The 13,410-nt window shown below is 37.5% G+C and overlaps 1 protein-coding gene across 1 annotated transcript in view; it reads left to right on the top strand.

Annotated features, from left to right (window-relative positions):
- Nucleotides 1-7,448: 7,448 nt before the first annotated feature.
- Nucleotides 7,449-13,410, top strand: part of LOC116793898 (protein fantom-like) — a 39,000-nt gene continuing 33,038 nt past the window's right edge. The window contains 5 exon segments of the mRNA XM_032702100.1: nucleotides 7,449-7,666; nucleotides 8,715-8,814; nucleotides 9,861-9,957; nucleotides 9,959-10,005; nucleotides 11,876-11,981. Of these exon segments, the coding sequence (XP_032557991.1) occupies nucleotides 8,717-8,814; nucleotides 9,861-9,957; nucleotides 9,959-10,005; nucleotides 11,876-11,981 (348 nt within the window). The 5' untranslated portion in view covers nucleotides 7,449-7,666; nucleotides 8,715-8,716.

The following is a 13,410-nucleotide window of genomic DNA, read 5'->3' as shown; positions in this document are numbered from 1 at the left end:
AGTAGGACTTACAGGTCTGAGAGGTGTTTCTCCCCTCAGTCTACAGCAGAATATTGTGATCTTGTTCCTAGTATCTTCTCTCTTTTTTTCCTTTCCACTTCCCAAAGTCACAACACTGCAGCAGATAATGTTTGAAAGATGATATGTGAAAGTTTATATGTGTGAATACTCCTTCCAAGTAATAAATGAGATTATTTTAGATGACAAGCCAAATAGAGTAAATGTTTATCTTTGAAGGAGTCAATAGAGAGAGAATGTAGGCTGGAAATACTTCGTGATAGGCCAAGGTAGACAAGTGGTTTCTCCTCTTTTTTTTTTTTTTTTTTTACCTTTTCTTTTTTTCTTCTTCCTTCTATCAGAGAAGTGGGACAGGATTTGTGAGAAAAGCATCATCTTGGCTTGTGTCCGAGACTCAGGAAATTCTAAATCCATATTGAACAATTAAATGTCACAGTTTTTAAGATTTCATTAGAAACCCCGTCTAGCCCCACTGGCTGAGAACTTTGATAATTTAAAATCCTCAGTTTTGCTACTTTGAATGATGCTGGGACAACAGTTCACTTCTGGGAGTTATACAGGAATTTGGACCTAAAGCATGAGCTTTGATACTCTAGCTTAAGTGTCCTTCTCATTATGTCTGGCCTTGTCTAACACTGCAAAGTCATGTGCACTTTTTTGTCAGATACTGGTGGTGATAGAACCAGTTTTTAAAGTAGTACAGTATATAAGAAAGTTAGGTTTCTTTAACTTTAGTAACTACATGTAAAATTCTTACTTATACTAGGTTAATCCTAGAGATATGGATTTTTTTCCTCTCTTCACATGTGAAGTTCTTTTCTCTTAATTCTTGATTAACAAGTGCTGAAGTGACTGTAGAGTAATCTTTCTTGGAAATAAAACCTGATTTAAGTTTTTAAGGTTCAGCATGACGTGGATATGGCAAGATATAAATACAAATTTACCTCTCTTGCTCTATTATGCTTTCTCTTATTTGAGGTGCAAGCATATGTTGGTTTGGCTTTGTTTTAAATGAATGGATTTTCTTTGATACTGAAGAGAACAGCCATAGCAAAGTTTCTTAAGCAAGTAGGACATAGTGAAATAGTGTTTGAAATAGTGTTTGCCTATGCCTGTTATGTGGTGGTGTTTTTGAAGCTTGGTTTTGATAGACCACCAAACATTGTGGAGTCTTACTGATAAACTATTTGTTTAGCTCTGACATCTCTGAAATTTGCCAAAAACCTTTGTCTTTTTTGATTTGTGAATCAAAAGACAAAGGCATCTACATTCTGGAAAGACATAATTGTAACATCTTCTCCTTGCTACCATCACGAACCAAATTTGGGTTGATTATCTAGAGGTAAAGGTTTTGCTTTCTCTTTAATGTCAGTTGCTGTAAAGATGTTGGTACAGTGACATATAACATAAGGGAGCATTTGTTCCACAGTAAAGAAAAATGGGTTCAGGTTTTTATAAACAGTCAAAGCTGGAAATAATACTAAATTTTAGTGAAAAGAAATGAAAGCAAGACTGACTTGTTGGAAACTAAACTTCCTTTAATAACCTTTTTGTTCCTTTTGGACAAAGCCATAAGGACACCTGTTTTATGATAGAAGAAGTTTACTAGTAGAAGGAATGCATTGCCCTAGCAGCAGTTTTGATTATGATAAAATTAACAGGTATTTCATGGAATGTCTGTGTAGCTTCTGTCCACTGGTGCAGGTCTTTAGTAACTCACTGTTCATTTCCCAATACATTCCTAGATATTTTTCAATTCACCAAGGATTTGTGTCACCTCAAGAGTGTAACAATAGTGGGAGGAAAAGGCCGTGCAAAGGACTTTATGCTTCTCCTTTTCTTGCTGTTTCAGCATTACTTGAATCTCTGGCCAGCACTAATTTTCTGCACTGGAAGACCAATAAAAGAAACAGCAGTGGTTAACAAGTATCTTCATATATTACTCTGAAACAAATGCAGTACTTTCTCACATTAATACTTTCCTAATCTCACTTTGTCATGTAACTAAACTTTCTGCTGCCTCAAGAAAGAAATGTCTTGGTATTCATGAGAATCATTCATAGGAGTGTCTCTATCTTAAAAAGTAATTTCTCTTATGCCAATGATTGTGAGAAGATTAAGAGAATGGCAGGCATGGAAATGACTCCATAACCCCCAGTACCTTGGTTTCAGAGTCTCACTGAAAATGTGGAAGATGGCATTAGTCACCTACTAGTTGATGCCTTAAGCTTTGACCTGTCTTAAAATGAATAAATAGTTAAAAAAAACCCTCCAAACCCCAAACAAAAAAAACAAAAGAAATCTCCACAGGTTTCCCCTCCCCATCTGTTTGGAATATGGCCCTTAGCCCAAAGATTTCTGAAGACAACAATTATAATTCTACATTTACAATTGGAGCTATTGTGTAACAAAAAAGCTGTGTTTTGTACATGGACTAAAGTTAGCATAACATGAAACTTAAAAGTTCAGGTGTCCTCTGAGCAATCCAATAGAGACAGGAGCATTTATAGCCCTGTATGAGTTTGTTATTTCAGTGAATCTGTCATGACTTTTGTCCTTGTTTAACGTGATGTACTGTAGTTCATTGTGGTCTCACATTTCACTTGCAGCTGGGGAATCATTTCCTTTGAGGTCTGTTCCTGGTGGATAAGCCAATGCTGTGTCAGCTGATGAAACTGGGGGGGACCCAGCTCTGAGAGATGCAGGTCAAACTCCAGCTGGAACTGAAGGACTCCAAGGTTTGTACCAGGTGCTGCTTGTGCAGTTACAGACTTGGATCAGCGGCGTCAGTTCTTTCTAAGGATGTTTTTTGATGTTCCCACTTGCAAATTAAGTTCAAATACCATTCAAATCTCAGTTAAACTCTGAAAGGTGCCGTGACCTATTCTATGTTTAAGTTGGTTGTTATAAGAGAGGAGCTGCTGTGAGATGCTAAAACCTGGAAGACTCGTTGGGCTGTAACATTCATCCTTCCAAAAGGAAAGGGAACTTCTTTGCTGAATTAAGGTCAAGGCCAGATCCATTTAAAATAATTGGAACCAAAAGTACCACGCAATTCTTATATGTTACTCAGCTGCTGTTAGAATAGAACTATGGGTCTTATTTTCAGAATTATGAGTTAACCCTTTCAAGCTTCAAGAGACTATGTTGACTTTGAAACAGATTTGAAAGCATCTTCCTTGTAATGCTAATTTTATTTTTTCAGTGGTACGTTTGATCGTACTTGGTTGCTTGCTAAATTGTTACCTTTGCATGGTCTAGTAGATAATTTTTTATAATTTTTTGGCTTGGGTTTTTGGGGGGTTTTTTGTTTAGCTTGCTGCATCATTTGAACTCCTTTTTTTTTTTTTAGTCTTTAAGAGGAAGGAAAATAAATCTGAAAAATTATCAGACCGACGGAAGTGTAAAATATCAAATGACTTGAAAACTTTCATGAATTTTTTTTCCAGTATTTCAGAGTGATGTAGGCTTTGAATTACGTGCTGTTGAATGTGTTGAGGGTAATTTAAAGTTGCCTTGGTTTGGGCAGAGCCACCAACTGCACAGAATGTGAAAGCTCGACCAGCCGTGTCACGGATCAGCCGAGAGGAGCTGGAGGACAGATTTCTTCGGATAAGCGACGACCACCTCCTGCTCAAGCAGCATGCAAACAAGCAGGAGGAGAAAATTAAAAGGTATGGGGTTTAGCATTTTATTTTAAGCTTTTTTTGCCCCTCAGAACATTACCACGTATTGAAAGTCACGCTGGTTTCTCTCAGCGCACTTTCTGATGCCGTGGTAAAAATCAGGCCTTGGACTCCATTCTGTGTAGGTTTCTGGTTGTCTCTGAGTATGTGAGATGCTTTTGCAGTGGACCCTGTTAGATCTCCATGTACAGAGGTACACTGCTACCTACTGCTTTGGAGTTGGCACTTTGGGTTCCCAGCTGTGCTGGCAAAGTACAAATATAACAGGTGTTCTGGGAATTGAAGAAGAGGCTATAGAAGCCTAATGATTTATCAGGAAGTTTTATTCTAGAATCAAAATGACCCCATACAGAGAGATTCTGCCCCTTTTTTTGTCCCTGTCTCTTTTTGAAGAAGCTGACTAGCACTCTAGCCTTTTATCATTGAATTAGCACCAAAATATTTTTATAATCAGCTCTCCTTTTATTCAGCATAATAGATAACTCCAATCAAAAAGTCCCAGGTAGCATGGGGAGCACAGTACCCAGTGTGCCCAAACATATACAAGCAACTTTAGGCTGATTATTGAACTTAGTGTGCTAAGATTTGTGTGTTAATCAAGCTGATCTGGACTCTGCAGAACTGTTTGTGTTATTACTGTGTTGCAGGAGGGCTGATTACTCCCAAACCACTTTTCCTGTGTGTTCCCATTGTGCTAATTGCTAATCAAGTCTTGCTGCATGTGATCAGGCTTCTCACCCAGGAGCCAACAAATTCATCAAAGGGCAGCTGAAAATACTGCCTCTGTACATGAGACTGTTCATACTTTGTGAAAGTCAGAATACTCTTCCCTTGTGGCTCAGTGTTCAGTGAGCCAGGATCCAGTAGACCAGCATGACATAATTTCCATCTTTTCTGTTAGACTGTGTCAGATATAAGATGATAGAGCAAATTAATTGTTTCCTTACAAATGGCTGTTCCTCTGTTTCTGTGCACAGCAGCATGGGACATACCACTCCATATCCACTTAGGTGGATGCAGTCATCATCCACTTAGGTAAAATTACACATAATGTCCAATTGGTATAGCAAGGCACAGAAAATAAAAATATAAAGTGTTTGTCTAGATTCCCAGAGAAAAATCTAAAGCTAAATCTAAAGCTAAATTTCTTCCTTAGCATCCCTCATGCCAAAACCCTTGTAACTAGAAGTTTGGAATGAATTTCTGGTAGAATTACACTGAAAAAAAAACCAAATAAACAAAAAACCTGCTTACAGGCAAGTAACATTCTCTGACATCCTATTACAGATGTGTTTGGTTTAATTTGTTCTTTCAAGTAGAAGCTTCTGTCCACAAGTATCCAAAAATCTAACAAGCCCCTTTAGACAAATTGTGTCCTTATTTTCAGTTTTCTTTCTGGGCTTTAAAAAATAGATTCCCTGTAAACTAGATACAGGTCTGGATGATATGTGGCCATGTTTGTAAAGTCTTGAACTTGTCTGTCTCATCAAAGCCACCTTTCTCTTTGTCCTTTTAAAGATAGATGGGAAACCATACCGTCTGTATCTAATTATATTCTTCAGCTCACTGTCCTTCCTCTGAAGCACATTGGTCATATTTACCCAGAATAAAATTGAGTATGGTAATGGCAACTATTAAGTCTCTTTTTACAGAGTACCTTAAATATCTCCACTTATGTATTTTAGCCACTTTAGAAATGAAATATAAAATTAAATCCTAAAATACTGGAAATTATATATCATGGAATGTTGCATATTATTATCATTCTCTCAATAGTTGAATGTTTGTGGAATTGTAGCTTTTGTAGTTTGCCCCATCACATCCGAAGTCTGTAACTTTACTTAACAGCATGCAGAGGTTCTAATAGAAGATCATGTGTTAAAATTAAGCAGCCTGTGGAGCAAATGTGCTTCCTTCCTTCACTACCTTAAATCAGAAGCCTTAGGAAACTGTAATTTGTCAGTTGTAGTGGGTTGACCTTTGCCTGACACCAGGTGCCCACCAAGCCACTCTGTCACTGCCCTTCCCAGCCAGACAGGGGAGAGATGGAAAACTACTTGTGGGTTGAGATGAGGCACTTTACTAAAGCCAAAGCCAAAGTTTGTGCACCCACAAGCAAAGAGGAAAATCACAAGGTTCCTTCTCCCCTTCCCACCAGCAGCGATGTCCGGGCCACTTCCCGGGAAGGAATTCAGCACGCAGAGAGGGTGCTCCAGAGGGCAGACACTGTAAAAACAAACAAATGCCCAATTCTCCTCCTTTCCTAGCTTTTGTATCTGAGCTGATGTTACAGGGTCTGGAATATCCCTTTGGTCAGTGTGCTGGTTTAAAGGTAAACCAGCAGGGGAAAATGAACTCAACCCAAAAGAGAGGTTACAAGTCAGAATAACAATTTAATAAAATAATACAATTAATATGATTATACAGACGAACAATTGGTTTTAACCTACAAAACCCAATGTATAACCCAGCACCCTGGGGCATGAACAGAGTGGTGTTTGTTTGGCCCCCTGAATCCAAAGTAAAGAGAGAGGGGGAAAACCTGTTGATGAGGGTGCTGTTGCAGTCTGGTCAAGAGTGGTGGTTGCAGTCTGGTTGAGAGTGGTGATCTGCAGTCTGGTTGAGAGTGGTGGTCTCAGTCTGGTTGAGAGTGGTGGTCTGTAGTCTTCCTCTGGATCCCCACGAGTGGTCAAAAAAAGTTCCAAGACTCCAAGATTATCTATCCTCCAGTTCAGGCAGGAATGCTCAGTACTTCCCTCAGGGTGAGGAGTTTCACAAAGGGTGTGAGGAACAGGGAGGCACCCTCCTATCTCCCAGGCCTCTTAACACCTACTTTGTAGCCTGAGGAGTCAGGCTGCTCTGGGCAGAGGGTGCAAAGAGTCTATTGACAACAGTTTCTGGGAAATGGCATGGAAGACTATGGAATACACAGTTTTGGGCTACACCCCTCCAGTGATGAACTGGTCTCAGCTGTCTAACTAGGACAGTCAGTTTGGGTCAGCTGGTCCTGGTCGTGTCCCCTTCCAGAATCTTGCCCTTGATTGGTGGGGGAGGAATGTGACAGTGCTGGTGCTGTGCCAGCCCTGCTCAGTAGGAGCCAAAACACTGGGGTGTTACCAACACCTTTCTAGCTCCCAGTGCAAAGCACAGCACTGAGGCTGCTCTGGGGAAATGAACTGCAGCTCAGCCAGACCCAGTACAGCTGCACAGCACATTGCTGCACAGTGCTTTCAGTTCCCTTCCAAGAGCTCTTCACAGGCAGTAATAGTTCTATCAAAACCCTGGCTTTATTACCCAGTTCTGTGGTGAAGTCTTCACAGTGATCACGTTTCTTTCAACAGAATACTTTTTGTGCTGAGTTTTCACATTCCTTTTCCTGTTTTTTGGATGGTTTTCCCCCAGAATGACCACCAAGTTAATGCGGCTCGTTAACGATAAAAGGAAAGCCGAGCAGGCAGGTGGTGGCCAGGAGGCTGGGCCAGGCTCTGGAGCTGGAGGAGATGATGGAGCATTTGCAAGAAAGAGTTCGTGAGCTCGAGAAGCAAAACGAGAACCTGCGCAACAAACTCATTCGACCAAACAGCAGCTGCAGCCCAGGGCCACAGGCCCTGTCCCTACAGCCACGTTCAGTCGCGTGGTGAACACCGGGCTCAGAAAAGTCAGCGAGGCTTCGGGCAACCGAGCACCACCAAGAAAGGTACCAGCCACCTTCCTCAAAAGCAGGGGAGCTCACAGATTGCTCTGTGAGTCTGGATCTCAAAGCATCTTCAGTGCAGATCAGGAAATCCGCAGAGCAGTTATCCAAAAATAAAAAAACGCCTGGAAAAATTCAGGAAGTTAGCTCTGTGAGGTGTGAGGAGACAGGAAAACTCCACAAAGAAATAAATATGTCTTGCTGTAGCTGCTTTGTGTTTGGCTGATTTAAAAATACCATGGAAAGCTCATCCAAAAGTCCTAGTCAGGTATATATTTTCACGTAAATACTCTCTGGTTTCTCATCACTTTCTTTATTGAGTGCAAGAAATACCTTGATTTGAACAAAAGTAAATAAAAATATATGTAGTCTAGGCATATATACAGGCCACATATATATGTATATCACAATTACCAGTACCTAAAAATATACTTTCTTTATTGAGTGCAAGAAATACCTTGATTTGAACAAAGTAAATAAAAATATATGTAGTCTAGGCATATATACAATATATACATATATACATATATACAATATATACATATATTGTATATCACAATTACCAGTACCTTAAAATAATACTTAGAGACAAATTAGATCAAGTAACACAAATGCAAAATAAGTAATTTTTTTCAGGTGTTTGGGGAACTGATGGTCTCATTGTACCTTGAATCTAAATGACTCCATTTTGGGGACTGAGGATGGCCTTAATGCTGTGTTTGAAATGTAATGCATACTTTGGTCCCACCTCAAAACTTTATTTCTCTTGTTGGAAAAAGAGAAGTAGAAAAATTTGGAGAAACCATTGCTTTTGCAATTCTTCCTTAGTTAGTTTCTGACTTTCTTCTTCACTAGGGGCTTAGGATTCTTCTAAAGAACACAAGAAAATTATTTGCACTGCTACTAAAAATGGCCCTTTGGTTGCCTGTCTGGGTGAATGACTCTTGTGATTTTGCAAAGAAAATGCTGACAAAAAACAATTACAATTCCATGTTCCTGTTTAATAATATTGATATTGTTCTTCTGGGAAGACACTATCTCTGCTTTCTGAATTTGAAAGTAAAATCTTTCTAAAAAGACCTCTCAGGACATGTTTTTAGCACTTAACCACTGTGCTGTATCCCCATAGTTCAAATTTTACAGCAGCTGTGTTGTAGATACTCTGTGTTTCTTTCCATGGTGAATTTGATGTAAAAATACTTTCTATGGCATCTAAAATAGAAGTTGCAAGTGTTTGTACTGTGTAGAGGTTGGCTGGTTGTTAAATGCTTTTTCATGCAACGTGGACAAAAATTTATCTTTTCTTCGCTTTCCAGGAATGAGACTTCAGAATTTAGAAGTGAGATCATCTGACCTGGTGCTCCCAAAATATGGACAGAGTCTGCTTGAGGATTCAAGGGCTGAAATAAGAAATTTGTATGATTTTCATATTACTTATTTTTGGTCACTATTATTCTTAAAGCTTACGGTTTTCTTGAAGAGGAAAAAAAATACATCTTTTGAGAAGTTTCACTTCAGAAAATAAACTGAAGTGGTTTGGATCGATAATAAGAACAATGCAGAAATGTTTTCTGATGAGGAACACGGAGGACTGGTTTGTAATCCAACTGCACCTTTTAACTGAAAATAAACCCTTATAACATCCCTGATACGGAGTTTACATGAGTAGAGAGGTGTTATATGGGCTGGAGAAAAGGTAGTTAACATCTAATTTAAAGATACTGGGGTCTGATTAGAACATTTTTCTTCTCTAAAGTATAGGTTTTGAAATCTGGTTTTCCAAAAGCTATTTTAGCATGTTTCTTTATTTTCATAATGATTTAGCTAAATTGGATTAAGGACATCATCTGTAAATGCTATATTTTCAATAAATGGGCAAACTAAGTATAGAAATATATGAATTAATATGCAGTCATATATTTTGCTCAGAGTTTGTGTAAACACAAAGATTTTCTGGGATCATAGGAAATCATTGCTCAGAAATGTTTTCATAAATTATTTTTTTAATTGCATTTACTGCATAAATCCCACATCTTTTGATTTTATTTTTTTTTGGGTGTAAATTTACCTATCTCAGAATAAAAGCTTAAAAATTACTTTAACTGCTCCATCCATGGAAGATCTGGTTAATCTTTTGATAGCTAGTCCTGGTGGTTTGCTTTTCAGAAAACACTTGGTACTGATAGATTAGAAGGAGGATAATTCTAATATAGAGTAAGACACCAGGTTTTCAGCCAGGGTTCTGCTAAACATTGTTCAGTCCACACAAACATTTATTTGAGAGTTTGTGTTGTGTTTTCACAGTAATTAAACTCTCAAGCCTCTGTTGTGATGCGTGTGATTAAGAAATACAAATTTGGCTGAACACTTTGAGTTTTAGCTCTCCTGAGTATTCATTTAAAGTTTTTTCCTTTTCTTAAATACTTAACCTGCTTTGGAATGTAAGATGTTTGAACTTGCAGGGAGACTGTGATTGACTCACAAAGGAAACACATCGAGGAACTAGAACATGCCAGAGAGATTCTCGTGAGTCAACTGAGGAGGAAAGAAAAGGAGATCTGAAGACTCTCTGCTAAGGCTGAAAGAGCAAGGCACAGCGAGCCAAAGGTACTGTGAAAACTGGGAAGTTCCATGGTGGAAGCACTAGAAGAGCTATGTCATAATCTTTATACACAGCTGTGAAAATTAACTGCTAATTACTAAATTACTGCAAAGGAATATGGGCTTTATCCATTTTTCCCTTTAGTGAAACTAAGTGGCCAAATAGCCATGGGTACTTCTAAGCAAGGAGATAGTTACAGTAAGAAGTTATATGTTTTTTATAATAAACAAGTTCATAATTACCATGTTAGAGAATTCTTTCCAGCTGATACAGATTCAGTTGAAGTTCAAGTCATAAATTTAATCCTTCGCTATTAATTCTTATCAAATTTTAGGTATAAGCTCATGTGGGCAATTTAATGTTCACTAATACTCATTAAGAATTTGGAATCTACAAACAGTAGAAAAATATTGGCCCTGCTGTTGCTGAGCTCTCAACACTCTTTTTTAGTATTAGAAAGTGGCATTGCTTTATTCACAGTGCTGAGTGCAGGGGGTGGCTCCAACTAAACGCACACACACATTCAAAACTTCTTCAGTAGTTATACATTTTTAGCAACAAAGAATTTAACATTCATTGGTTCTAGATGATATTATTCTCTTCACTAATTAGTGTTATATCTTCTAATGGTTATTGGTTTCTTGCTTCTCATGCTAATTAGTCCACATTGTCATCCTTTTATTCGCGTTTTTCCAGGTACTGTCTTTGTTAGTTTCTTCTTTTTCTTCTTGTTTCTTCAGCATGTCCTTAGAGGGCTATAAGTTGTGCATTCTTTGTGCCAATTTTCAGCAATGCTTCTCTCCCCCAGGGTTTGTTCATTGAAGCATCTGAGGGTTGGTTTAGCAAAACTAAAAGTTTCAGTGATTTTTCTGAAGCTGTTCTAACAACAGCAGTCTGTGGGAAAAAACCACCTTTGCTACGTGCTGGCTAAAGTGAAAAATTACACCACTTATATTAATACAACCGCTTATGATTATTTAAAACAAATAATTAAAAAGTTAATTAAAACCACCAATTAGGAAAGTTCTATAATTTCCAACACTGTAAAGGTAGATTAGCAGATTTTTGAAGGCATAGAGTGAAACAAACAGACATGCTTGTGAAATGGGTTTCACAGTAAAGCCTGTCTTAGTTTAACCTCCTTCTCTCTCTTCTCCTTCACTTTTGAAAAAAATCTATAACTGTGCACATATCTTCCCCCATTGTTTCAGTTTCCAGACTGTTCTCTTTAATTGTATTAAGGATTAAACGTGGCACAGTCCTGCATTCCTTACTCATTTGATTTCAGTGGATGAGAAGTATTTTCTCTTCCCATACTCGTGAAAAGAATGGGGTTTAGTTGCACTGTTTTGAAGTAAGGAAAAGCACTTAAATATTTCTTAAAACTTTGAATTATTTTAAACATCCTTTCTGTTAAACAGTACATTCTCAAATTAATCTTTGAATTGTAAGAACATGGATATTAAGTGATTTTCATGTAGTAAGACACACCTACAGGTTGTTGAGTACCAGCCTTGAGGGTTCCAGTATAAATTGCTAAGGCTTATTTTCTTAACAGTGTTTGATAGTTGGAAACTGTGAATACCAAATGGTATTCTACTGGCACCAAATACTTTGGATGGTGGGAAAGAAGTGAATGGAAAACAAATAGTCTCTTTATGTGTAGGATTGTTTTCTCTTCCTGTCATATACAGTTCTTTACAACAAGCAAAGATGTAGATGTATTGACTGAAGTTGCTGTGTCATCATGCAGTAGAATGTTTATTTCCCTAAATTCTGTAGTGTGGTTTATAGAAGGAGAAATTAATTTGGGTATTACACACGAAATCTTCTTCCATAAGTGTTCTCATGATGCATTTCCCTTTAATTTTGAAGGCTGAACATTCAGGACAATGTGGAAATGATCAAGGTCCGTAAACAGCTGGTTGAGAAAAGCAATGCTCTGTCAGCTATGGAAGGAAAATTCCTCCAGCTTCAAGAGGTAAATGCAATTTGATCAGTGACATTCCTATACTCTTGTTACATTAACATGCTAAATGGAAAAACAGATTATACACAATTCTTGACAATACTGAGTACATGAAAGTGAACCACATATTACATTGCACTCAAGCAAATGAAGTAGAGATTTTTAGTCTTAATTTCTCTTTTTCAGAAGGGTCTAGCAGGTCTTAGTGATTTTATCTGCAAAGTCATCCCAAGCAGATTATGAAGAGTGACCTGGGTTGCCATTAGAGATTCCTGATCATTTAAAAAGAGAGCTTTGACTTAAATGTACCAATTTACAAAAAGAGGTACCAGACCCCTCTCACTTTATCAATGCCAGAACTGCACCCAACGGGAAAGCAGGCTTTGGCTGGCTGGCTGAAAGTTCTGTTATTCTGTTGTTATTTGTTCTGGTTTGTTCTTTATATTCTTAGTAAAGAACTGTTATGCCTTTTTTCTGCATTTTTTGCCTGAACGCCTCTTAATTTCAAATTTATAATAATTTGGAGGGAGGGATCTTCTTTCTGTTCCAGGAACGTTCCCGTCTTCCTTGGCAAACATTATCTTTAAGAGAGAAAGGAAGAAATATGGAGAGATATGAGAAGAGTGTAAAACCATGATTTTTAGGGTGTCATTTTTTAAGTTATTTAAATACAGTTCACAGATACAGAACAGAGCAAGAGGAGCCCTGAAGAAAGACTTAAAAATTTATGAGTAATAGACTTCATTAACTCTCTGAAATAAGATTGACTGCTAATATTATTTATTCTCTATGACATTTTTCTTACTGAGAAATGAGATATAAAAGGCTGAAGATGAAGTTAGTGATTGCTTTTTCATGGTTTTCTTTTTCTTTTCCAGTCTATTCAGGCTGCATAGGAACATAAATAATTTGTACAGGATTCATACTCAGCTTCTCCATGTAACTACTTTGTAGGAATATATATGGAAAAAATTAAGTTAACTTCTTTCTGTCTGTGATCATCAATCTGTACTCACATATATATTTGGCTTAAGTTCTCAATCATTTTATTAATCAGGAGGTGAGCCTTTGGACTGTTTTGTCTCAAATCATAATTTTAATGTGCTTTACATTGAAATTTTTAATGAATGAGGATTTATTAAAGGATTGTGGAATGTAGGCAGTATAATATTAACTAATATTCTGCAAATAGAGGCTCTATCAGCATTAAAATTGGTTAAATGTGCCTTACTATAATCCACTGAAGTAAATGAAAATGTAAAGGAAATTAGAAGTCCTTTGTTGAAGTACTGCTAGGAGGGAAACAGAACTGAGTGCATTAGGGTTATGAAACAGTTATATATGTACTATATTGTGTGTATATTTATATAAATGTGTGTATATTGTGTGTAAATATGTGTGTGTATTTATATATATGCAAGGATTTATATAAATATAAGGG

The sequence above is a fragment of the Chiroxiphia lanceolata genome, chromosome 14 (genome assembly GCF_009829145.1).
Source record: "Chiroxiphia lanceolata isolate bChiLan1 chromosome 14, bChiLan1.pri, whole genome shotgun sequence".
Taxonomy (NCBI): Eukaryota; Metazoa; Chordata; class Aves; order Passeriformes; family Pipridae; genus Chiroxiphia; species Chiroxiphia lanceolata.
Note: the sequence above shows the minus strand (reverse complement) of the source record. Positions and strands in the feature narration are given on the sequence as shown.